This window comes from Nylanderia fulva, unplaced genomic scaffold (genome assembly GCF_048542155.1).
Source record: "Nylanderia fulva isolate GAGA-0341 unplaced genomic scaffold, ASM4854215v1 Scaffold7, whole genome shotgun sequence".
Lineage (NCBI taxonomy): Eukaryota > Metazoa > Arthropoda > Insecta > Hymenoptera > Formicidae > Nylanderia > Nylanderia fulva.
The window spans coordinates 75,896-100,000 of NW_028190807.1; the positions used below are offsets into that span (position 1 = coordinate 75,896).

Below are 24,105 nucleotides of genomic sequence, written 5' to 3' on the forward strand. Positions count from 1 at the left end.
TTCTGATATTAAAATTATATATATATATATATATATATATATATATATATATATATAATTATATACATTTATATATATTATTTACTTTTAAAAAAAGATTTTTTTATTTAAATAATTGTGTCCCTCATCTCATATATATCTTCAATTCAGTCACGTTATTTCTTTTTCTTCTGTATATATATTCTCATTGAATTATTCTGCAACGAAACTATGCAATGTTTTTCAATCATATATTTTTTTATTATTCAGTTTACGAAGTGCATAATTGTAAACATATGACGCAAATATTGTTATTTATTATGTGCAAAGTTTAAAATACAAAATAAGAAAAGGATATATAAGAATTAAAATATAATTTTATTAATTTTTTACATGAAAAAAAAATAATTTTTCTGTATATTATTTCTTAACACACATGCATACATATAATTAATTTTAAAATTAATAATTTAAAAAAATTATATATTTTCCATTAATATATCAGTTCTTTTTATTATAGTAAAAAATCATGTCGATACATGTGTTGGAGAAAAAGTATTGCACCTCCCCCTCTTCTTCTCCCTCACGCGATCGTCTACTAATATATATATATATATAATGAATCAAGGTCTCTGTCATACAATTGTGCAAATATTTCGTGTTATCTCTGCTGGGTGGAACATATATATATGCATTCAGCGTTCAACGGATTATCGTGATATTTTTTTCATTCATGATATGAATCACATCATTTTTTATATGCAAAAGAGAATCTCTCTTTAACATGTAACTCTTTGCTTGGGAGGTAAATTCAAATCGACTTGTGCATATAACGATTCTCCAAAATTTTCAGTTGAATGATAATGTGTATGAATCTGTGTATGTATATATATATATATATGATGTGTGATATGCGCACGATGGCGATATAAAATACACGGGAATCGTATCGTGGAAAGAGCTGTGGATGATATTGTGTTATCGTAACCTGCATCATATAATTGCGATTTATAATTAACAGCAACGTACGCTTCTTTCACTTGTTATCGATAAAAGATTTTATATAAATTTTATACAAAAATTAGGAATAGATAACGAGAGATGGAGGGAGATAAAATATTGCGAATGCATGCACAACGTTGGTGAGAGAGTGATTTTTGTTTTACATATACTTCTATGTGTTATATCGCATATTCGTGAATATCAGTGATTGCATAATATTGTCCTAATCTCAAATGATATACAAATTTATTACATATTATGTTACAGAATATTCGAAAAAACAGGCCTCTGTTGGAAGCATTTTGCCATTTATGTGAGAAAAGTTATGTTAATTAATACATTGAACCAACAAATTTAATTATATCAAGAACAATCTACTTGTACATTTAATTTGACATACCATCAATATTATGGCTCTCCAACAGTCAGTAAATACAGGCAATAGCAATTTGGATACCAAGATCATTGAATGGCTGCAATGGAATAAGGTATGATATTTAATTTTTAATAAATTTGATAAACTCGTTACTAACGCTAATGAATTCCTTGAATTATATAAATTTTTGTACTTGATATTATAGGATCCGAAGGCAAAAGATGAGATAAATGAATACTTAAATAATGGGCAAATTAAAATATTATCAAAATTATTCCTCAAAAGACTTGAGTTTGGAACTGCAGGTCTTAGAGGTCGTATGGGACCTGGTTATAGTCAAATGAATGATTTAGTCATTGTGCAGACCGGTCAAGGATTAATGAAATATTTAATAGATACCATATTTGATGTATCATTGAAAGGTGTCGTTATAGGATACGATGGGCGTTATAATAGTAAAAGGTGAGCTATTTATATATTTATATAATATGTTTGTATTAAAATTTAACTTATGTATTGGAAATTAATTTAATTTTCAGATTTGCTGAATTAACTACTGCAATTTTTATAGCCAATGGTATTAAAGTTTATTTGTTTTCCGAAATATGTCCTACACCATTTATACCTTATGCCATATTGAGATACAAATGTGCAGCTGGGATCATGGTGACTGCGTCTCATAATCCAAAGGATGACAATGGATATAAAGTCTATTGGCAAAATGGAGCACAGATTATTTCACCTCATGATAAAAAAATTCAAAATTACATTCTTAATAATCTTGAACCACTTGAATCCTCGTGGAATGTGAGTGAAATCTATAATAGCTCTTACTACAAAGATCCAAGAGAAGATATTATGCGATTTTATTATCGAGATCTAAAGGATACAGTCCTATATCCTGAAGTTAACAGAAATACCACATTGAAATTTACGTACACTGCTATGCATGGTGTTGGATATGAATATATGACTGCTGCATTTGAGGCAGCAAACTTGAAGGTACTATTCTCATATATTAAAAATTCTTCAGATATTATTTAGACATTTCTTCTTATTTAGCTACTCTATCTTATTTATTTTCAGCCATTTATAACTGTAGAGGAACAGAAATTGCCAGATCCAGAATTTTCAACAGTGAAATTTCCGAATCCAGAAGAAGGAAAAAGTGCTCTCGATCTTAGTATAAAATTAGCAAATAAAAGCGATTCGTCTGTAATACTCGCTAATGATCCAGATGCAGACAGACTTGCATGTGCAACGAAAACAAAAAGGTTTATAAATTCAATACAAATATAATAAAACAAAATAAATATAATAAATTCTTGTATTAAATAACAGCATAATAAACAGCAAAATATACATTTGATGATTTTTATAGTGGAGAATGGCATGTCTTCTCTGGAAATGAACTTGGTGCATTATTGGGTTGGTGGATGATGCACACTTATCAAGTTTTACACCCTGATGTTGATATGAATGATGCATATATGTTAGCATCAACTGTTTCCAGCAAAATTCTAGCTTCAATGGCCAAAAAAGAAGGTTTTAATTTTGAGGTTTGTGCATTTGATGTGTCTATGTGTGTACAATACAAAAGAAAATATCGATTTGTCTTAAATCTAATGAATATATTTCATTTTCTTGACAGGAAACTTTAACAGGTTTCAAATGGATGGGTAACAAAGCTATTGAGTTAATGAAGAAAAATAAGGATATCTTATTTGCGTATGAAGAAGCTATAGGTTTTATGTGTGGTTCCAAGGTCCTAGATAAAGATGGAATTAGCGCTGGAGTACGCGTAGCTGAACTAGCAGCTTATCTTGAAACAATAAAGTTAACTTTACCAGATAAATTGCAGGAAATATATCAAGAGTATGTTAGACATTTATCAAAACGTGAAATATATAAATATATTTTAATATACTATAATAAATTATAATTCTATATGTAGGTATGGTCATCATATCAGTGACAATTCTTATTGGATATGTTACGATTCGGACGTTATTAAAGCGATATTTGAACGGCTGAGGAATTTTTCTAGCAAACTAGATACAGTAAGTATTATTTTAATTTTTATAGTTTTTATATTTTTAATGAAATTTTTTCTGTTAACTTAAATGTGTAGAAAGAGTGTTAATTTAATTTTTTGTTATAAAATTTTTCTATATCACTTATTTTAATCAGATTTATATGGGAAATAATGATATTTTTATTTATACGAATGAGAGCTTTTGTTATAACAAGATTTAATGAATAATTTTATATTGCATATATGTCATATATAATTTATTTTACATTTGCAAAATGTTCATAATTACATTTAATTGGAAAATATAAATATTTTATAACACACACACACATATATGTATATATGTATTATAAAATTTTATATATATATATATATATATATATATATATATACATATATGTATATATATATATATATACATATATATATATAATTTTTATAATATATAATAATATATTATATTACATATATAATATTATATATATAATACACATTATACATTATAATATTATATAATAAACATGTAAATATATTTAATACGTATATTAATATATAATATATAATATTACATGTACATACAAAAAAATGATTTTTTATACTAATTTTTTTAATTATATTAGTAAACATTTCATAATATTTCTATTGCTATGCACGTAATGAGTACTGTTTAATATGCAGCTATATCTATGTGTGTTCTAATTTGCATCTAATGGTATATGGTTACAAGGTCGACAAGTATATATGTGATGCATGAGATAGCATATAAACTGGCTAACCACTTTAAAAATGATAAAGTCCAAGCGCCGGCCGAGGTATTTGTGCATGTCTCATTCTAGGTGACAGTTGCGTCGCTTTATTGCTACTTTCGTGATAAAATATCAACAAACATAAAATGTAAACATGTAAGAATGTATGTGTATACGTGACGTGACATGTAGAATTACAGTAGTGATACTTTAAAAAGCGTCTTTTGTTGGGATTATTTTATCTGTTGCACGCATAATTGTTAATGGATTTGTGCTGCAATGACATGTAATGTCTAATAACAATACAACAAACAAAATTGTTTCTAAGAAGATTTGGTAAAAATTATTTTTTTTCTTTATTTTTTTATAATGTTTACTAAGATGACGAAAAGTAATGTCTGCAATAAGTATGTGAATATGGCTGTTGTAACATTGACACTTTTACCTTCCGTGCTTCTTGCTGTTTTATTTGTTCCGCTAGTACAATCATTATATCATCTCACACCGTTTCTTATGGAAGAAACAGAAATAAATGAAGTGTAAGTAAGCATATATCATAATAATACTTTTCTCATGTAAATTATTTTGGATTATTATATTAATCTTAAGGTATTAACTGTTTGTGAATCTTATTTTATTATATTCATGCATCTTAAATAAACTTTCATCATAATGATAAGAAATTATATAAAAACTTGTTTTGACGATTTATGTTTTGCTTAACACTATGGTGTGCATTTAAATTCTTAACTTTCCTGTTTTTCATGAAGCTTCTAATGTAATTTTTTTAATTGTAGTATCCAACCGGAATTCTGGGAGGAAAATATATAATAACCAGTGTTCGGGATTTGACAACAGGATATGACAGTACAAAACCTGATAATAAAGCAGTTCTTCCTGTATCAAAATCTAGCCAAATGATTACATTTACATTTAAAAATGGATTAGTCACCACTTTAAGAACTAGCGGTACAGAGCCTAAAATAAAATATTACAATGAATTATGTGGATCACCTGGAGAGTAAGTTATTTTTTTTTACATATACTTTGTGAATATTTTGTAAAAGAATTCATTTTTACTTATATCTTTTATTTAATGCTAATGATATATTTTAATATATTTTAACATGCAGCATATATAGAATATCTCAAAACCACTGAATATCTTTTTAATAGCAGAGTTTCTAATTATTTTAGATTTAATTATTTTATATTTTTGAGTAAAAATATTTTTAAAAAATTATTTTTTGTAAATTTCCAATTCTTTTAATGACATATCTTTATAAGCTTTAAATTAAAATTCTATTAAAGTAAACTTCATCTACACAATTGAGTAAAAAAATATAGTTTTGTTAAATCATTCAATATCACAAAATGTAATTTGTAAAAAGTTATTTTTTAATTGCTTATAATTTGTAAATTAATGATCTCAACATTTCTAGTCAGGAAAGATCATATCTAAATTAGCTAAAGAATGTGCTATTATAGCAATATCTGATAGTTTTGGGATTTTGTATATTGAAAATTGTCATTTATATCTAAAATTTATATTGTTTCGTTGTATTTAATATACAAAATTTTATTTTAGAGACTTAACTAAACTGAAGAGTACACTCAAGGAGATGGTATCAGCTATTGTAATAGAATTTCTTCAACCAGAAATTAATGGACTTATTGCGCGTGAAGAATAAATTATGATAATAACTGTTTGTACTATGTACGTATTATATAAAAGATTCATCTAACTGTTTAAAATTCAATGTCAAAATAGGTCATGTAACTTATTTTATGAATACTATGCTGTAAAATTGCTTCAAATATTCAACATATTAGTATTATATATTATTATATATATAGATTGTTATAAGTTTATAACACATTTGCTATGCGTTAATTTAATTTTGTTGAGGAAGTTTTACCGTAATTTTCAAAATGGCTGTGTATTATTTTATATTATTGTTAAAATTGTTGAAGGAAAATTGGCCAAGTTTCATTCATGTATTTTTTTTCTACTTTTAAAATTAGCATATCAATTTTAAAACAATACTGTAAAGTATAAAAAACTTTTTTTAATTTTTCAATTGAAAAAAATCAGTTTATTAAATAAAAATAAAAGTGAATAAATAATTCAATGATTATAATTTTAATAATGCATACGGAATCCAATTATTGATGATTTTAATAAGTAATAAACTCCTTTTTATTATTAAGATTTTACATACATATAAGTAATGGTAATTTTTTCCTTCACAATTGCTCCACTATTCATAGAATAATGAAAATGATAGTTATTAGAGAATATTATATCAAAATTCTTTTCTAAAGTAACTAACTAATAATGTATTGTACATTGACAATAATGTGAAGTATTACTTTATTATTGTACAAGAATGAAAAAAATTATACTGAAAATAATTCACAATTTATTGCAAAATGTCTTGTACTCCTTATACATTCATTTTCTTATTATAATTCTTATTATAATTTTTATAGAAAAGATTTAAACTTTTTTATGCTTTCTGATAAAATTTTGATAAAAAAAGGACAAAATTATATGCAGCAGGAAGATTTTATGTGACGCTACCTTTCGTTAGATGGCAGTCGACCATTCAATCGGAGCCCTACAAATTTCATCGAGGGTGCGTTCGGAAATTTTCCGTAGAGTAGAACAGCGATCCTTCATCCTGATTGCTCAACGAAGCGCTACGTCGCCCTACGGAGAATATTTTCGAACGCACCCCATTACTGCTTTCCGGTGCGAGCAAGCATATGTATATGTATGTATATATTCGTGCAGTATTTGTTATCACAGTTCCTGCGAATTGTCTGTCATTTTAAGTGTCGATCATTTCGGTCGAATTATTTCCGGCCGGAAAGTGTCTTCGCAGTCGAAATAATCAAGATATCACTCGTATCGCCGGCCATCGCCCGCACATCCTTTCGCTTTTATATACAAGAAGCGTGCCCGATACTCCACCCACGAGAGAGCGAAATCGCAGTTATTCGCGGAATAATGCATACGCAGCTGTCAAGACGTTTGTAAGACGTCGCGAGGAGCCGATATTTCACGAGGGCGTGTGCAATTCGTTTGAACATGCCTTCGCGACGGAATCACGAGCAGAAAGTGACTGGTTCGAACTCGGAGTTTACACATCTATTCCAGAGACTTCAGGTATGCGCGTGTGTTGTGGCACTCGCTAAGGTCAAACGAGGCCTCTCGCTCTCTCTCGAGGCGAAATTTATATATATTTTTAAATATATCTATTTTTCGTATATCTCTGTAAACGATGAATGGCTATTTTTGTATGATTAATAATGAAGGATTATGTTAATTTGACATTTACAGTTTTGCAGATAATATATACATTCAGGTATATATATAACAATTTACAATTTAAATCTGTCTGGAAATGATACGAGCTGATCTATAAATTGACGAGTAATATCTTTTCGCACTTGGTGCAAATTATTTTGTTGTAATTCTACATCTTTCCTTTCGGTGAATTTATTATGCTATCATCATGACCACAATACCACTGACCGATAAGCAGCTTCATCAACTGGTGAGTTTAGAGATTATGATACATACATATATATGTGTATATATATTATATATTGAGGATACAACAATTATCTTATATCCTGAATAAATTGAAAGTCGTGTAGATTATGATATATTGAGAGTCTCCATTTAAAAACCATATAAGAAAATCTTGCTTTAAATGATTAATGTTAAAATTTGTATGATTTATAGATTATGATATATTGAGAGTCCCCATTTAAAAACCATATAAGAAAATTTTGCTTTAAATGATTAATGTTAAAATTTGTATGATTTATATAAAAATTTATTTCCTTAAATTATTAAATTGCTATAAATGAATATTTATTGTTTGTAGAGTATCAGTATTGGGAAAGCTGTAAATGCGACGGAAACCCCTGTGAAAGAGAAACATGTGCGAAGTATCCTTTTTTATACTTTAGAAAAGCTGTGAAAATTGAGAAAAAGCAATAACTCTTTTCATTAATCGAATAAAAATTGTAACTATGACAGAGTAATAGCAGAATCATAAATAATTTAATTATTTTTCAAAACACTATTTCCATTAATTTTATTTTGGTTCCAATGTAATATTATAATACTTCCTTTGTTTTTCAAACTTTATATTTAAAAAAATTAAGATTAAAACAAATTAATTAATTAATTGATAAAAATGTAATTTTGAAAATATTAAAAGTAGAAGAACAGATATATAAATGATTATTAGGAATTTTTTAATATATAAATTTGAAAATAATGTAGTTTTACAAATGTAAAAAAAATTAAAAAAAAAAAAAAAAAAATATATATATATATATATATATAAATGCAAATACGAAATTATATAATTTAATAGAAAAATAACACTAGAAAAAAATAATTTTAGAAAAACTATGTAATCAAAAATTATTTATTATTAAGAATATATGAATCTAAGGGAAAGAAAAGAAAGTTCCTTATAAATAAATAGGTGCAATTATTGGTACATATCGAGAAAAGAGCGGCTCCATCTTTTGGACTTATATGCTGAGGCAACCATTACAGGAGAATCAAATTGTTGCATGGAAATTTTGTCATGTTCTCCATAAAGTGTTACGTGAGGGACATCCTCGGGTTATCGTCGATTTTCAGCGGTATCGTGGCAAGTTAGAGGATATTGGGAAGTTATGGCAACATCTTAGGGAGGGCTATGGTCGTCTCATACAATTGTACACAAGACTATTAATCACTAAATTAGATTATCATAAACGAAATCCGCGCTTACCTGGAAATTTGCAAGTAACGCCGGAGGAACTAGAGGCGATTGGAGAAAATGATATTAATATATAGTGAGTTACATTTTTCTTACATCTTACTTCAATACTATGATATATCTCCATATATACTTACATATGCATGTCTAATTAATTTTTTTAGCTTCCAGATGTCTGTCGAGATGTTTGATTACATGGATGACATCTTGAATTTGCAGCATGCAGGTATGCTGAGAATAGACTGCATCAAAGAACATCACAACAAATACATAGGATTTTAGTTTTTGATGGAATTGGCTTTTTTTATGTTGATGTCCTGCTGAAAGAATGAAATAGCCTTAAAGCTAAATATTAGATAGTTACTGAGTTACAGTCAGTCAAACAATTCATAAAGCTCAAGTTTTTTATATTTGACTAACTGTAAATTAGTAACTGTCTATTATTTAGCTTTGAGCCTATTATATTTTTTATTCAGCAGGTGATAAGCTGCTACCATATGAAAAAAACAGCTGATCTTACAAAGATTAATTTGATATGATTAGTATGGGATTTTTGAACTTATATAAAATCCTAAATTAAATTGAATCTCAGTAAAATCAGCTGATTTTCACTTGTATGATTGTATAATTTGTAACTTATTTTACTGAACAAAAAATGTAATAGGCAAAGCTACATCTTTTGTTCAACAAGTCATAAGCTACAACATATAAAAAAAAACAACCACTTTTGAAAGCCAAAATCCTATGTATTTGGTGTGGGGCCTTTTGCATACAATTATTTTTCATATTTTGAGATATAAATCTTTCATGCACAGCACATTAACGAGCTCTTTATCAACATTATAGTCTTTGGTTCACTGGATTTGTCACGATCCAATTCGATGACACCCTGCGGACAGTGTCGACTTGCACCTTTGATCCCGTGCATCCAGGATGCTTCGCAGCTATACGACTGTTGTGTGAAAATCTTGTTCAAGCTTCACGGCGCCCTCCCGGCGGACACGTTGACCGGACATCGCGATAGATTTTCGAAGCAGTTCCACGAATTGAAGAGCTTTTACAATACCATTAAACATATGCAGTATTTTAAACATTTAATAGCGATTCCGTCGTTACCCGAGGTAATGTCTCTTTCAATTATCGTTGTTGATACGATTAGCAGAGACGAGAATTTGTCGTATCATGCAATATGTGACGTATATGAAAATTTTTTGCACTTGATCATTTCAGAATCCACCCAACTTTTTGATACAAGCCGAACTGAGATCGTACGTCACGCCGATAGTAGTACTTCCACCCGAAGAATCCATAGACAGTGAGACTGCCATAGACAATCTTATTGATACGTCTGATACGGGATCATTCACTGATCAATTGGATTCTACGAATACAAGAAATGGCTCAATATCACCTGACGCTCTTGCAGAAAGGTATAGAATTTACACGTCTATCTTCCTCTTATCTATCTTTGCTTTTTTTCTTTTTCTATACATAAATTGGAAAGCGGATAAGATAGCTCATATATGTATATCATGATATACATATAGACAATATTTTTTTAAATATAAATTGAATAAAATGTCATATCTAAGATAAAATATTTTTTAAAAGATAAATTAGAGATATAAATAATGTAGCGTAAATATATAAGATAACAATTTTTAACATAAACTTGATAACAAAACTCAATTTGATAGTATAAAAGAACTCCTTTTCTTCCTAGAGTCTATAAATCCAAACTTAATACTCGCAGTGAATATTAGATTTGCATGTGGTTTGTAACAATATTAAGATGAGAATACAAAAACAAAAATATCAATTATTTGAAATAACTTGAAATGTATTTAGCAGTGGAAATATATGAGTCAATCCTTTATATGCTCTTTGGCTTTTTTTCTTTTTTACATGTAATTTTTCAAAATATTTTTTGTGATCTTTAATAATATATATATATATATATATATATATATATATTTTATAAGAAATGTTTTAGAATTATATAAGAGTTTTATTTTATCAGAAATTATAATGTATTTTGTAATCAATAATTCAAAAATTTTTTACATATAAATGTATATTCTTTTAGAGACAGTCTTATTGATCATCTGTATCAAGTAAATGGTCGCCAAAGGCAAGAAATAAATCGATTCTTAATAGAGCATCAACAAATAATTGCAGATCTTAGAAGTCGTGTTCTAGAACTGGAATCGATACTTTCTTCTAAGGTAAATTCACTACACACTATATTTAATAATTGTACTCTGTTTCATCAATTTATATTGTACAAACATTTTAGAGCAATGAAATCGTGACAGAGAAACAAACTTGTCAGAAACTAATGAAGGAAAACGTGACTATATTAGAAAGATTTCAAGAAATAGAAGGTTAGTAAAATTTTAATTTGTAATTTTTTATGATTATTGTTGTTTACTTGTTAGAAATATTATATAGTATTCTATATATAATTAATAATGATTTTGTATTAAACTTTTCAAGGAAAAAATGAAGTCATAGAGGAAAAATTCAAAAAGCTAAAAGATGTTTATTCGAAATTGAGAGAGGAACATATTAGTTTGATTCGAAAGGTGAGTACTTGATAATGACGACGATAAAATCATCTATCTTTTATTTATGACATGCATTGTTATGCATAAAGAAAGCCGATTTGGACAAAGAATTGGGAGGATTAAAGATATCACAAGAGCAATCCGAACGTAGAACGTTGAAGGCTGAAGAAAGACTGCAGGAATTACTTCAAGGACAAGGATCAGCAGAGCATGAAGCACAGAAAATAACGCAGGCACGCAAAGATTTAGAGGATGTTAGAAAAAGATTGGATGCCGTTCAAACCGAAAATTTGGTAAAGATTTTTAATTCATCTTTCAATTTGTAATTATTCTATTATACTGACGAGAGAATTTATTACACTGTTATAGGCATTAATGGCAAAAATAGATTTTATTACATCCGAGAAGACAGCCTTGGAAGGAGATCTTCATGACTTGTTGGTGCAGAAAGAGGAGCTGGATTTGCGAATAGTAAATTTAGAAACCGATGCCGAACGATCCTGCAATCAAGTAAAAACGGATGCCAATACGGCTTTATTTGATTTATTATGTGAGTATTATAATTAATTATATATCGAATCTACTCGATTATTTTATTAAAATCAGTCATATGAGATTACAAAGAAAATTATATTCACATGTTATATTATAGTGAACGCTATATCGGAAGCAGAATCTATTTTACATCATGCGATGCATGCAATTGATAATCCAGCCATATCGGCACTGACCTGTACGCCAGACTATCTTGGAAGTTTATTGGAGCCGACGGAGAAATCACTGAATGATTTAGAGGAGGCATATAATAATTATTTATCCGATACAACAAAGGGAAAAACGCTGATTCGCACCGCTATACACAGCGCATACTTCCTGGCTCTCTATTTGATATATGCAAAATCCACTTCGAATACATCGACGGATATCGGTTTAGCCGATCGTAAGTTTTTCGTGATAACACACTAGTAATTTATATAAACATTGAGAACGTGTAAAAAATTATAAATAATTTTAAAAATTTAACTGTTGATTTAACTTAATTTAATCTTAACTTAAATTTTAACCGAGTTAGTTTTTTGTTCATGCAACTTTTAACGTAAATAAATTAATTTTATAAGTCTTTAACTTTAATTTAACTTAGTTTTAAAAAATAATTAATTTACCGAACCCTGATGTATAAATGTGTAGTTCATCTAAAATAAATTATATTTGTACAGGATTTGCCGACGAGTGCAAACAATTAGGTTCGCAAGGTTTAATTATATTAAGTTATATTAAAGAAAAATCCTCCATGACCATGGTACAAATTGCGAGTGTCAAAAGTCAATTACAAAAGATTTCGTCTCTCATAAATACATTATCGACTACTCAAAACAATGTGGAAGTTATTGGAAACTTGGTGGAAAATGAGTTACAGAGTATGGATAAAGCTATAGAAGAGGCGGTTTCAAGAATACAGGTGTTTATTATAAGCGTATTTATATGCGAGTAAAGCAAGACGTGCGCGGAAAGAGACAAATAATTTACTTTTAACAGGAAGAGTGATTTACTTTTACGCAATTTACAGGATATGTTGGACAAATCACGCGCGGCAGACTCTGGTCTAAAATTAAAAGTGAACGAACAGATCTTGGATTCTTGCACGGAACTGATGAAATATATAAGGAAATTGGTGCAAAGGTCTCGCTTGTTGCAGAAAGAAATTGTGGAACAGGGAAAGGTATGGAAAATGTATTTTAATGTTTACTTATTATATGGCTGCGTTTATATTATTAGATAATAATACATTCTATTGTCATTGAAAAAAATTACGATGGGAAATATTATGGGGATACTTCAGGGCACCGCTTCAGCTACCGAGTTTTACAAACGCAATCATCAGTGGTCAGAAGGTCTTATTTCAGCAGCGAAAGCGATTGCTATGGGCGCAAACTTTTTGCTGTAAGCCTTTTTAATTGCCTAGTAATTTCTTTTTTTATATATATATTATTACATTAAAATCAGAATTGGGTAAGTTAATTATTTTTTTAAACTAAGTTAAGTTAAAAGTTAATGGCTTATAAAATTAATTTAGTTATGTTAAAAGTTGCATGAACAAAAAAGTAGCTCGGTTAAAGTTGAATTAAGATTAAATTAATTAACTTAAGTTAATTTTTAAAAATATTTATATTAAATTTAAAATATCATGATTTTAAAAGTAATAAGTTAAAAATTAATTTTTTTAACTTTTAACTAATAGCTAGTCATTATCCAACCTTGATTAAAATATATTTATTTATGTATTGCTACAGGGAAGCAGCAGACAAAGTTGTATTGGGCAATGGTAAATTTGAACAATTGGTTGTTGCTTCGCAAGGAATCGCAGCATCAACTGCGCAACTTGTAGTTGCTAGCAGAGTCAAAGCTGACAGAAACAGTAACAATTTAACTGAACTCTCCAAGGCTTCGAGAGAAGTGACTCAGGCTACGGCAAATGTTGTTGCGACTGCTAAGAGTTGTAATCATCTTGTCGAAGAAAATGGTATTCAATTTGTAAATTTTAACTGTGTTCCATCTATCATACAACATTGCCTAATATTTTATTTGCAATTTATGTAGAAGATCTAGATATGTCTAGTCTCAGCTTACATCAGGCCAAAAGACTGGAAATGGAGGCACAAGTTCGAATCTTGGAGTTGGAACAGGCTCTGGAAACTGAAAGACTACGTTTAGCTGCTCTACGACGTTATCATTATCAACTCGACGGTGACAACGAGGCGTAAGCAAGCAATGGATTTGAGTTTAGATTAAGAATATTCAGCGAAATATTCACGAAAATTTTGTAGATAAAGGATTATAGCGATCATGTAAATTAGTTTACTAAACTAACTAATGTCATGAAGAAAATTGTTTCTTCATCATTAGAAACGAAACTTATTATTCATTTAGTTTCAGCATTTATATATCATGCATGTTATTTGTTTCGAAGATCAACAATAATTTTCTATCATGTAGAAATTGATTGTGTGAATGTACTTTATTGAATGATGCTCAAATACATTTATATTTACTGGCTACATATCGAAATAATTTATATTGTGTCATTTTTAATCTAAAATTTGATATAAAATTTTTTCACGTTATTTCTCATCGAATTGTATCGTCGAGCATTTATGAGATAAAGTACATCTTGCAAAAGGAATAATGTAACGAGCAATGAAATTCAAAATGTCCAAGTTTTTTATTACATTTGGAGTAATTTTATATGGAAATCGTGTTTTTTCCTAAAAAAAAAGTATATATACTTAAGGAGGATTGTCAAGTAGATAATATTTAAAAATTTAAATTTATATAAAGATTATTAACTTTAATTAGTGCATAAAACGCTCTTCTGGTCTCTCTTAAGTAGATGATTTGTATTTCTTGTAATGATTAATTTAGGCTTTAGTAAAGCTCAAATTTTTTATTTTCATCGCCGAGAGATTCCAAAATGCCGAACGTATCTAAAATGTACATACTCGGCGCATATATATAAAAAACTTGACATAAAATTCCTCTAACAAGTCTTACCAAAGTTATTTTATGAACACAGTTCTCAATAAACCATCGAGAATCATCTGTGTTGTTAATTATATATATATATATATTTTTGTTATCTTATAAAGTTGTCCTCTTTCCGTATATCTTTCGAGATATCGTATATACATATATAATATATGTATATAATATATGTCATTGTTTTTTCATCAGTATACACATTATAGCTATTTATAGTTTCCTACTATATCGAAGATATTTTTTATAGCAAAATTATTAATATTAAGTATATATAATAATTTAATACAAATAATAATAATATCAGAGTTGGATAAGTTAATGATTTTTTATAGAACTAAGTTAAGTTTAAGTTAGTTGCTTATAAAATTAATTTAGTTAAATTAAAAGTTGCATGAACAAAAAATTAACTCATTGTCAGTTAAAGTTAAGATTTAATTAACTGAAGTTAAATCAAAAGTTAATTTTTATATAAAAACATTATATATATTAAATTATTAGAATTTTATTTTCTAATTCTTTTAAAATTTATAATAAACAAATAACAAAAAAATTTTGATTTTTATATAGAAATATATTTTTTAGTAATTACAATTGATAACAAATGAACATAAAAATTAATACTTTAATTTAAAAATAATACGTTTATAACTTATAAAAAACAGCAATGGTATTTTTTAACTATATATATAATTTATTAGTTATTACCCAACCCTGAATATTTTTATTTATATTAAATTTATTATTATTTTTAACAAAAATATCAAGATCATCTGTAGGAATTTAAATATAAATACGAAATATTTGTGAAATATGTAGAAAAAAAAAAGAAAGGGGAGGTATGTACCGACACAACTCCGATTTTCTGTACCGGAGGAGCAAGCATGGCGTCGATCGAGACGTGTCTCGGCCACCTGGAACGCGGCGGACGAGCGAAAGCGCAGTAACGCGCTTGCAGCTCGCGCGTTTTCGAAGTCGCATCTACACACAGACTCAATGTTTGCGCATTAAATGAGAATCTCCTTACGTGATAGCGCGTGGACAGGTGAGCGGAATGGTGGTAAAAAAAATTAAGAACTCGTCGCGCCCGGGAAATCGCGAGACGACGACGAAGGAAAGAGAGAGAGAGAGAGAGAGAGAGACGGCGATATATTCTTCGCGGATATGACATATATACAAGGATCTGAAAAAATGCGAATCCAGCTGTCTGTTCTCGTGGAGAGGACTGCGACGTCCGGGTCGACGACGACGACCTCGTTGATCGATGACGCCTTCTTCTCCAAGTTCGAAGAGCTGGTGTCGCATTTTCGAACCGCGAGCAACAGTGGCGACTTGTCATGGCGGCGAGATTTTTTTAGAGCCGCCACAGAGAGAGGGAGAGAGTATCTTGCGGTGTACCTCCTCCGGTATTGCATCCTCCCCCTCCAGGATACGTGACGTATCCCGAGGAATTCGCGCGAGAGACTTCGACGCGGTCGCGAGACCCCGCGGTGTCTCTCCCTTTTGGGGTTCCCCCGTGTAAATTCGCAACCGTCTCTCTGTCCCTCCTCTACCTCCCCCTTGTCCCCCTCCTCCCCCCTCTAGGGAGAGAATATCTCCGGACCTCTCTCGGCCGCGATATTTCCGATAATAACGGCGCAACGACGATTTCGACGAATAAGCTTCGTGTTTCAGTTCAAGAACTCTTTTTATGTACATACATTTTCGCGCACATCTACGCGAATTGTATATATATATGTGTGTGTACGCGCATACGTACATTTGTTTACAAAATTTGTGCGGAAAGTCTCGGCTCGCGAGGCAGTTGCAATAGTTCCTTTCCTTTTTTGTGGATTTACGATTTCGCGTATATAATTCGTGTGATGAATCTCTGTTGTAGATACATTGCTAGGATTCATTTTGTATCTTGTGTAACTTTTTAAGATACGCCACAGGATGAACAAACGTCGTAGAACATCGTCGGTGGCGAGTCGTGGCACCGAGGACGACGGCGACGATATTCCACCAGAACCAACGAAGAGGAGAAAAAAATTAGATCCTGTGAGTGCTTGTGTATATGTAATACATTCTTTTTTCTATTTGTAGTCTCTTACATTTTGTAATTTTCTTTCTCTGCCTTGTATGTAGAGTGACTTGTGCCAACAACTCTACGATGTACTTCGTAACCAGAAAAAGGAGGATGGAACCTTGCTGTGCGATGCGTTTATACGTGTGCCCAAACGCAGGCAAGAACCGGGCTATTACGAAGTAGTTTCTAATCCCATTGATCTTCTGAAAGTGCAGCAGAAGCTGAAAACCGACGAGTATCGCGATATGGACGATCTTGCTGCGGATATTCAGCTTATGGTGAACAATGCGAAAGCCTTTTACATGGTGAGTTGCGCATTGATGTAGTAGGGTAGACCAGGGACAAAAGTAGCAATGTAAAGGTACCATTTCATATGCAGCATGCTGTTGCAGCAGTTTATTGCTATTGGTGAAGTTCAATTGAACAAGCAGCAAAGCAGAACATGCAACTAGTTGAGTCTAATTATTATAATTATTATATTAGTTAAATAATGGATTTTTTGGAAGAATAGAATAGATTATTATGAGAATATAAAGCAAAAATTGTAATTTTAACTTTGACATAATAAGAGAACACAGAAATATGTTCTAATAAATTTTGATCACGTGACTGATTTGCTGCTACAGCATGCTGCGTATAAAAAAAGCACCTTTACACAGTAAACGCGTATATTCTGATCCTCTTTCCTCTCAACTAGTCATCGTAGAATGATCGTGCTAGTTGCACATGCAGGATTGGAATTTGTGCATTTACATTACTCATAAATATTGCTTGTTTTAGTTTTTTTGTATCTATTTCTAATTAAAATCTATATATTGGTTTAATTATTTGCTGGTGCATTCTTCTAAAATTTATAAGTTTCTGTAATTGATTTTGATATAAATCTTGTGTTCTTTTTAAATTATAATGCTTTTATTTCAAAAAATGTGTCTAGAGACAAAAATAACACATATTTGCATCACACGTTATTCTTAAATAAAATTGTGATTTGGAACAAATATCGATATCTTAATCTTTTTTGTATAAATTACAAGTAGGTAAACATATTTACAGTTAAAAAGATATAAGACTGTTGTGATTTTAATTATAATTATTTTTTGCTTAATGAAGAACATTTAAGTTTTTCAAAGAAAATAATAATTGTTTTATTTTTTGATTTTTATAATGAAAATGATCTAATATTAAGAAAATAATCATATTTTTAATAAAAAATAAAATGTTATTTTCTAAAATAAAAACTAATGCTTTCATTTTTATACTATGTTACTTTCGTCTTAAGCCTCCAGAATAAATGCACTTGTGGAAAATTAAAGTAGCTTTTTAAATACTTAAAGATGAAACATATAGGTATAATTCTATAGTCCTATAATCCTAAATAGTCCAATAAAGGGAGTATCTTAAGATATAATCATTTTTAATATATCTCTAAAGGGGGGTAATTGATAACTGACACATAATGCAAAAGATTTCTTTTGTCCCTGGTCTCCCCTATACATGTAAAATGTTTGGTTATTACATTTCTTTCTCGGTGATTGATATGCTTGTTTTATAATTTTTGTAGCGTACATCTCCCGAATACAAGGATGCGACTGAATTATGGGAGTTGTGTGTAAATACTAAAAATCGTATCACAGAGGAGTACGAAGATCCAGAACCTAAGGGAAAACTTATCTTAAAAGTCGGGAGATTGGTAATTTTAGCGATTCATTGAAATCTTTGTCATATGTATAATACGTTAACGCACATATGTTAATTATTAATGTACATTTTAGGCTCGTAGAGCGACGACGAGACAGGACGACGCGGAAGATACTTCCGAGAGTTCTGCGAATCTCGATGAAGAAACTATGCAGCTCTTTGAAGACTTATTCGCAGCAGTTATGACGGCGACCGATCCTACTGACAATAATAGACCTCTTCATTTAATGTTTCAGCTCAAACCATCCAAAAAGGTTTGCACAGTCTGCCTTTGAAACTGAATCTAACTTTATTTATCATATCAATTAATGAAATGTTAAACATTGCAGCTTTATCCTGAATATTACGATGTCATTGACACACCTATCGATTTGAAAACTATCGCAAGAAAGATTCAGGAAGGTGCATATAGTTCAAATGGCGATATGGAGAAAGATTTAATGCTCATGTGTCGCAACGCTTGCCAGTTTAATGAGCCTGGTTCGCAAATCTATAAAGATGCCAAACTCTTGAAGAAGATAATTACTGCGGCCGCAAGGAGGCAAGACGGCGGATTAAGCATTAACAATCCTAAGATGGCCACAACTGCACCGTCGACGAGAAGCAAAAGAGGCAGCCGTACTATGGCGCAATCGTTAATAGCGCAAACTGCATCGTTAGTCGATGAAGATGACGAAAGTGACGATGAGGAGGAAGAACCCGCCGAGACTGAAGAAGCTGATAATCCACAATGGCAACTATTTCAAACCATACGGACAGCTCCTAATAATCAAGGTAAAATAATAATGTGATGTAAAAAAAGATTACTTATTACACAAATATTACAGAAATTTTTATGATACAATTATATATGTATGTATATCGTGCTTGTAGGTGTAAGAATGAGCGAATATTTTTGGAAGCTTCCATCAAAGAGATTATATCCCGATTACTATAAAATGATTAAGAATCCTATATCTTTATTACAAATACGTACAAAAATTAAGGTATGTATTTATTATGTTATTATGAAATAATGATTTGATAGTTTTTTTACATCAAGAACATAATGTTTTAATAAAGTATTACTTTTGTTATCTGTATTTTTATATGTAAATTATATTTTGTAGAAAGGCGAGTATGGTACTGTTAGCGAAGTAGCTGGAGATATGAATATCATGTTTGAAAATGCTAAGAAATATAACATACATACTTCTCGATTATATAAGGTAATACAATTATGTAATTAACATTTTACTTTAACTTAATTGTAATTATTATTATTATTATGTACATAATTAAAACATTAATTTTATTATATAAAATAAATTCTTAATTTTAAATAATTTTGTACTTAATTGAGAAATCTTACTGCATGGTGTATAATAATTGAGTTATACATTTAATGTTTTTATTTGATTTCAGTCTGCTGTTAAGCTGCAAAAAATAATGCAGGAAAAAGTACAAGAGCTTCTAGAATTTGATCAGGTAATATATCGTGACATCAAGTTAATCACGACTTTATGTACAGTATTTCTTGTAGAAAAAAATATAAACATTTTCGATTTTTTATAGGATTCCGATTCGGATAGCGAATCCGAGAATAGCTCCTATCAACCTAAATTAATTAAACGCGCTTCAAATTTATTGACGCGAGGAAAATACAAAGACAATATACCGTTGAAGAAGAGGTTGTACACATTAGTCAAGTGTGTCATAGAATACGTTGTAAGTAATTCCAAAATACGTTACAATCAACGTGATCTGTCGACATATAGCGTGCTATAATATTTTTACAGTGTGAGGACGGTCGGCAACCTATGTTAATGTTTATGGAGAAGCCTTCCAAAAAATTATATCCAGATTATTACCAAGTAATAGCTGAACCAATAGACATGCTAGCAATTGAAGTTAATATTAAAGCAGAGAAGTATCAAAGCGAAAGCGAATTAATACAGGATTTTAAGGTACTAGTATCATAATTTGATCAATTTTTAAAAGTCTTATGTTAGATATTTTGCTTATGGATATCTTCTTGTTATTTTTTTAGTTAATGTTTAATAATTGTCGGCAATATAATGAGGAAGGTTCATTGATATATGAAGATGCTAATACATTAGAAAGAGTTTTGATGGATAAGGTAAAAGAATTAGGACCCTTGCCAGATACATCTAAATCCAAATCTAGCGCATCAACTCCAACTAGAAATGTCGGGTATGTCAGTTTATGTAAAGAAGTAAAGAGAAGATATTTTGTTTTTCTTTTTTCTATATTTCACTTCTTCTATTTATGTTTAGGAGACCAAAAAAAATAGTACCACTTCATTTGCAAAAATTACGAACTCTATATGATACGATAAAAGACTATCACGATGCAAAAGGAAGACAATTATCTCTAATTTTCATGAAATTACCAAATAAAAATGAATATCCAGATTATTATGAAGTGATAAAGCAGCCTATACATATGGAGAAGATAGCTTCCATTTTAAAGAATAATGGATATGAAAATTTGGATGAGCTAGTATCTGATTTTATATTAATGTTCGACAATGCGTGCAAGTATAATGAGCCGGACTCGCAAATATATAAGGTTTGTATATTTAAAAGTTTTGTAAGTATATTTTAATTTTTAATTTTTAATGGCAGATTCTTTGATCAATTTATAATTTATTTTTTGAAGAGATTAAAATTTAACTATTTAACATATAGGTTTTCAATTTTTATTCATCAAAAATATTGGTGATTGAACTTTAAACATTCTATTAAATTTCCTCTAAAATTAATTGAAGAATATAATTTTGTAATTCAGTTGTGATATAGCTTGTAATTAGTTCTTGAAATGTAGTTTGTAAAAAAACTTTTGTTCTCAATTTATAATTTAATAATTAATAATGCTTCGATATTTTTGCTAACAAAAAATTGATAAAAAAATCTGTTATAAAATATTGCACAAAAGTAGTGCAAAATATTCTATATATAAAGGTATATATAAGTTATATTTCAATTTATTAAAAAAAGAATTACATATATACAATACACACCCCTACCCACACACACACACACACACACACACACACACACACACACACACCTACATCAACACACTATAGAGATTATTAATATTACTAATAATAGAAATACTTCAAGATTTGGTATAAAGTCAGGTAACTTCAAATTAAAGTTTACAACAGATTGACAATATATAACTGCTTAATTTTTTATTAGTTTTCAGTTGCAAAGTTTAATCTGTTTTAATTTTCATGAAAAGTAATTAATACAAAAAAAACGTACATTTTAAAATAAGATTCTATTTACCTGCAAAATAATAGAAATATCTCAATTTTTTTTAGTAACATACGAGTTCAACTAAACTATAATTCAACTTTTTGCATATTTTCCAAATATTGTCAAAAAATATATTTAAAATTATTTAATCCAAATCTTAAATATTTAATTTATAAAGAAATGATTCTCAAACTTATCATCAAAACAATTTTTTTTATTTTAATAATCCATGTTAGAATAGAAAAAATAAGAAAAACATTTAAATTAATATGTATAATTTATGTTAACTTTGCAAATTCAATGAAGGTTTAATTTAAAGAAATACGACCGAGACTTTAGAAAAAAAATTCTTCGCGCGTAACACAAATATATTCCGCAATCGATGTAAAGTAAATTCGAGAAACTTGAAATTTCGCGGCAAAAGATGGAAAGCCCAATATCTGTTTACACGGTGCTCTGAATTTTTGGAGGTTACAAGGCTTCTCCCCTTTGGTCACTACTCGCCCCAAGACTCGCCGAGAGTCTCGGTTCGCCGCAAAAATGCACCGTGCACGCTCGTGAAATATGTGGCGCATGACATTATATAAGTTAAAAAAGAAAAAAAAATTTTATCGATAATGTGTTTATATATATTGATCTCGATGATACTTGTACGTTTTAACCTTAATAAAGCGATCGGGATATTTTTTTATCGCGAATCTTCCGCATAGACCAGTTTTACGGTTTAATTATCCCGTGGCTCTTTTTAATTTTTTTATACTCGCGATCGTGCTCGAAATCCCGACAGAATGTTTGTGCAAAGCGAGCAGAATGCATTGAACGCGGTGCAAAATCCGTTAAAGGTCCGACCATGTTTCATACGCTTGTTGAGAAACGAGGAATTAGATAAACACATACGAAAGAGATATAAGAAGAGCGAAACAGAAGTAAAGAAAACAATATTTTACATTGTTTGTGTTTCTTGTTAGTAATCACGCCCGTCGAAATCTCCAGTCGGAGATGACAGCTGGCGTATTCCATTGCCGTAAAAAATGACAACATAACCAATATTTTAGGATGCTTTAATACTACAAAGATTAGTGTTGCAAAGTAAGCTACAGCTGAGCGAGGATGAAGAAAGTGTACCTGATGTGTCCGCCGCGGTTCAGGAGATCCTGGCGACGATATTCACCGCGCTTTACAATCATCAGGATGAAGAGGGAAGATGTTACTCCGATTCAATGGCAGAACTTCCGGAGCATGACATTGTGGATGGAAAAAAGTACGCTTTACTTGTTCTTTATAATAATTATTAGAGTACTTTCTTATTAAGGTGTTTTTTCACTCCTACGCAGCATGCTGCAACAGCAAATCAATCACGTAATCTTTATTAGAGCATATTTCTTTGTTTTCCTATTACTTCAAGTTTAAATTATGATTTTTGTTTTTATATTCCTATAATTTATTTTATTCTTAAAATTCATTATTTAACTAATATAATAATAATAATAATAATAGTAATAGTAATAATAATAATGATAATAATGATAATAATAATAATAATTAGAATCACCTGTATGTTCTACTTTGCTGGTCGTTTAATTAAACTTCATTAATAACAACAAACTACTGTGGCAGCATGCTGCACATGAAATGGTACCTTTAGTGACACAAGTTGACACAAGATCATTTTATCTTTTATTATTTCTGAATGTTGAAAAAAGATAGAATGATGCTTGTGTCAATTTGTGTAATAGGAAAGCGCCTATAGTATATTTAACTTCAACATATTTACATGTCAGAAAGTGGAACTTGGTTTACGATTATGCCTCTACCACATTCATACTTTTCTCGCATTGTTCTAATTCTATCTTCTAGGATAATTGGTTAAAAGTTCTAATTTTAATATCTAATTATTAAATATTCCTTGATTCTTATTTTCACATTTTTGCAATCTATTACCTCTAAACTAAGCCATTCTATTCTGCCCTATTCTTACGTTTATATTTACATTTATATTTATATTAATTTATATTAATTTATATTTACATATAACATAGTA

At 29.6% G+C, this 24,105-nt stretch overlaps 3 protein-coding genes and 1 long non-coding RNA gene across 14 annotated transcripts in view; 3 read left to right on the forward strand and 1 right to left on the reverse strand.

Moving 5' to 3' along the window:
* Positions 1 to 579: 579 nt before the first annotated feature.
* On the forward strand, positions 580 to 6,265 carry Pgm2a (phosphoglucomutase 2). Of its 3 annotated transcripts, XM_029322470.2 has the most exons (11): positions 580 to 784; positions 1,065 to 1,121; positions 1,249 to 1,469; positions 1,563 to 1,819; positions 1,897 to 2,359; positions 2,444 to 2,631; positions 2,739 to 2,916; positions 3,009 to 3,232; positions 3,312 to 3,417; positions 4,936 to 5,159; positions 5,727 to 6,265. In XM_029322470.2, exons 3-11 carry the CDS (start codon positions 1,392 to 1,394, stop codon positions 5,827 to 5,829), a joined length of 1,821 nt encoding a protein of 606 aa, XP_029178303.1. In that variant the 5' UTR covers positions 580 to 784; positions 1,065 to 1,121; positions 1,249 to 1,391; the 3' UTR covers positions 5,830 to 6,265. The 3 variants fall into 3 exon arrangements, with proteins under 3 accessions (XP_029178303.1, XP_029178304.1, XP_029178302.1); XM_029322471.2 differs by lacking the exon at positions 1,065 to 1,121; XM_029322469.2 differs by lacking the exon at positions 580 to 784 and having other exon boundaries at positions 865 to 1,121.
* Positions 6,266 to 6,888: 623 nt separating this feature from the next.
* Positions 6,889 to 15,093, forward strand: Hip1 (Huntingtin interacting protein 1). Of its 3 annotated transcripts, XM_085488627.1 has the most exons (18): positions 6,889 to 7,310; positions 7,690 to 7,701; positions 8,038 to 8,101; positions 8,650 to 9,007; positions 9,096 to 9,157; positions 9,778 to 10,052; positions 10,162 to 10,361; positions 11,018 to 11,156; positions 11,228 to 11,315; positions 11,428 to 11,516; positions 11,588 to 11,791; positions 11,868 to 12,048; positions 12,151 to 12,438; positions 12,716 to 12,957; positions 13,066 to 13,218; positions 13,339 to 13,439; positions 13,790 to 14,019; positions 14,097 to 15,093. In XM_085488627.1, the coding sequence occupies exons 1-18, from the start codon at positions 7,233 to 7,235 to the stop codon at positions 14,258 to 14,260; spliced, it is 2,928 nt and encodes a 975-aa protein (XP_085344753.1). In that variant the 5' UTR covers positions 6,889 to 7,232; the 3' UTR covers positions 14,261 to 15,093. The 3 variants fall into 3 exon arrangements, with proteins under 3 accessions (XP_085344753.1, XP_085344751.1, XP_085344752.1); XM_085488625.1 differs by lacking the exon at positions 6,889 to 7,310 and having other exon boundaries at positions 7,492 to 7,701; XM_085488626.1 differs by lacking the exons at positions 6,889 to 7,310; positions 13,339 to 13,439; positions 14,097 to 15,093 and having other exon boundaries at positions 7,492 to 7,701; positions 13,790 to 13,884.
* On the reverse strand, positions 8,710 to 9,644 carry LOC146720378 (uncharacterized). Its single transcript, XR_014926093.1, has 2 exons — positions 9,069 to 9,644; positions 8,710 to 8,972 (listed from the first exon to the last, which is right to left on the reverse strand). It is a non-coding gene; the product is annotated as an uncharacterized LOC146720378 (long non-coding RNA).
* An 818-nt stretch (positions 15,094 to 15,911) lies between the features above and the next one.
* Positions 15,912 to 24,105, forward strand: part of polybromo (protein) — a 15,628-nt gene continuing 7,434 nt past the window's right edge. For 3 of the 7 annotated variants that reach the window (XM_029322503.2, XM_029322506.2, XM_029322505.2), the window contains exons 1-13: positions 16,450 to 17,072; positions 17,160 to 17,405; positions 18,662 to 18,790; positions 18,873 to 19,052; positions 19,128 to 19,572; positions 19,672 to 19,784; positions 19,908 to 20,006; positions 20,203 to 20,265; positions 20,353 to 20,505; positions 20,577 to 20,744; positions 20,828 to 20,991; positions 21,075 to 21,369; positions 23,120 to 23,325. In XM_029322503.2, coding sequence (XP_029178336.1) covers positions 16,968 to 17,072; positions 17,160 to 17,405; positions 18,662 to 18,790; positions 18,873 to 19,052; positions 19,128 to 19,572; positions 19,672 to 19,784; positions 19,908 to 20,006; positions 20,203 to 20,265; positions 20,353 to 20,505; positions 20,577 to 20,744; positions 20,828 to 20,991; positions 21,075 to 21,369; positions 23,120 to 23,325 — 2,366 coding nt within the window. In that variant the 5' untranslated portion in view covers positions 16,450 to 16,967. The other 4 variants (XM_029322500.2, XM_029322499.2, XM_029322501.2 and 1 more) reach the window with 4 other exon arrangements.

What these genes read in the sequence shown, in the direction of transcription:
- Pgm2a (XM_029322470.2), top strand. Translation starts at nt 1,392, where the DNA reads ATGGCTCTCCAACAGTCAGTAAATACAGGCAATAGCAATTTGGATACC. An exon ending in TTGAGGCAGCAAACTTGAAG is followed by an intron (nt 2,360 to 2,443) that starts GTACTATTCTCA and finishes ATTTATTTTCAG; the next exon opens with CCATTTATAACTGTAGAGGA. An exon ending in TTTCTAGCAAACTAGATACA is followed by an intron (nt 3,418 to 4,935) that starts GTAAGTATTATT and finishes TTTTAATTGTAG; the next exon opens with TATCCAACCGGAATTCTGGG.
- Hip1 (XM_085488627.1), top strand. Translation starts at nt 7,233, where the DNA reads ATGCCTTCGCGACGGAATCACGAGCAGAAAGTGACTGGTTCGAACTCG. An exon ending in GAAAATGATATTAATATATA is followed by an intron (nt 9,008 to 9,095) that starts GTGAGTTACATT and finishes TAATTTTTTTAG; the next exon opens with CTTCCAGATGTCTGTCGAGA. An exon ending in AATCGATACTTTCTTCTAAG is followed by an intron (nt 11,157 to 11,227) that starts GTAAATTCACTA and finishes CAAACATTTTAG; the next exon opens with AGCAATGAAATCGTGACAGA.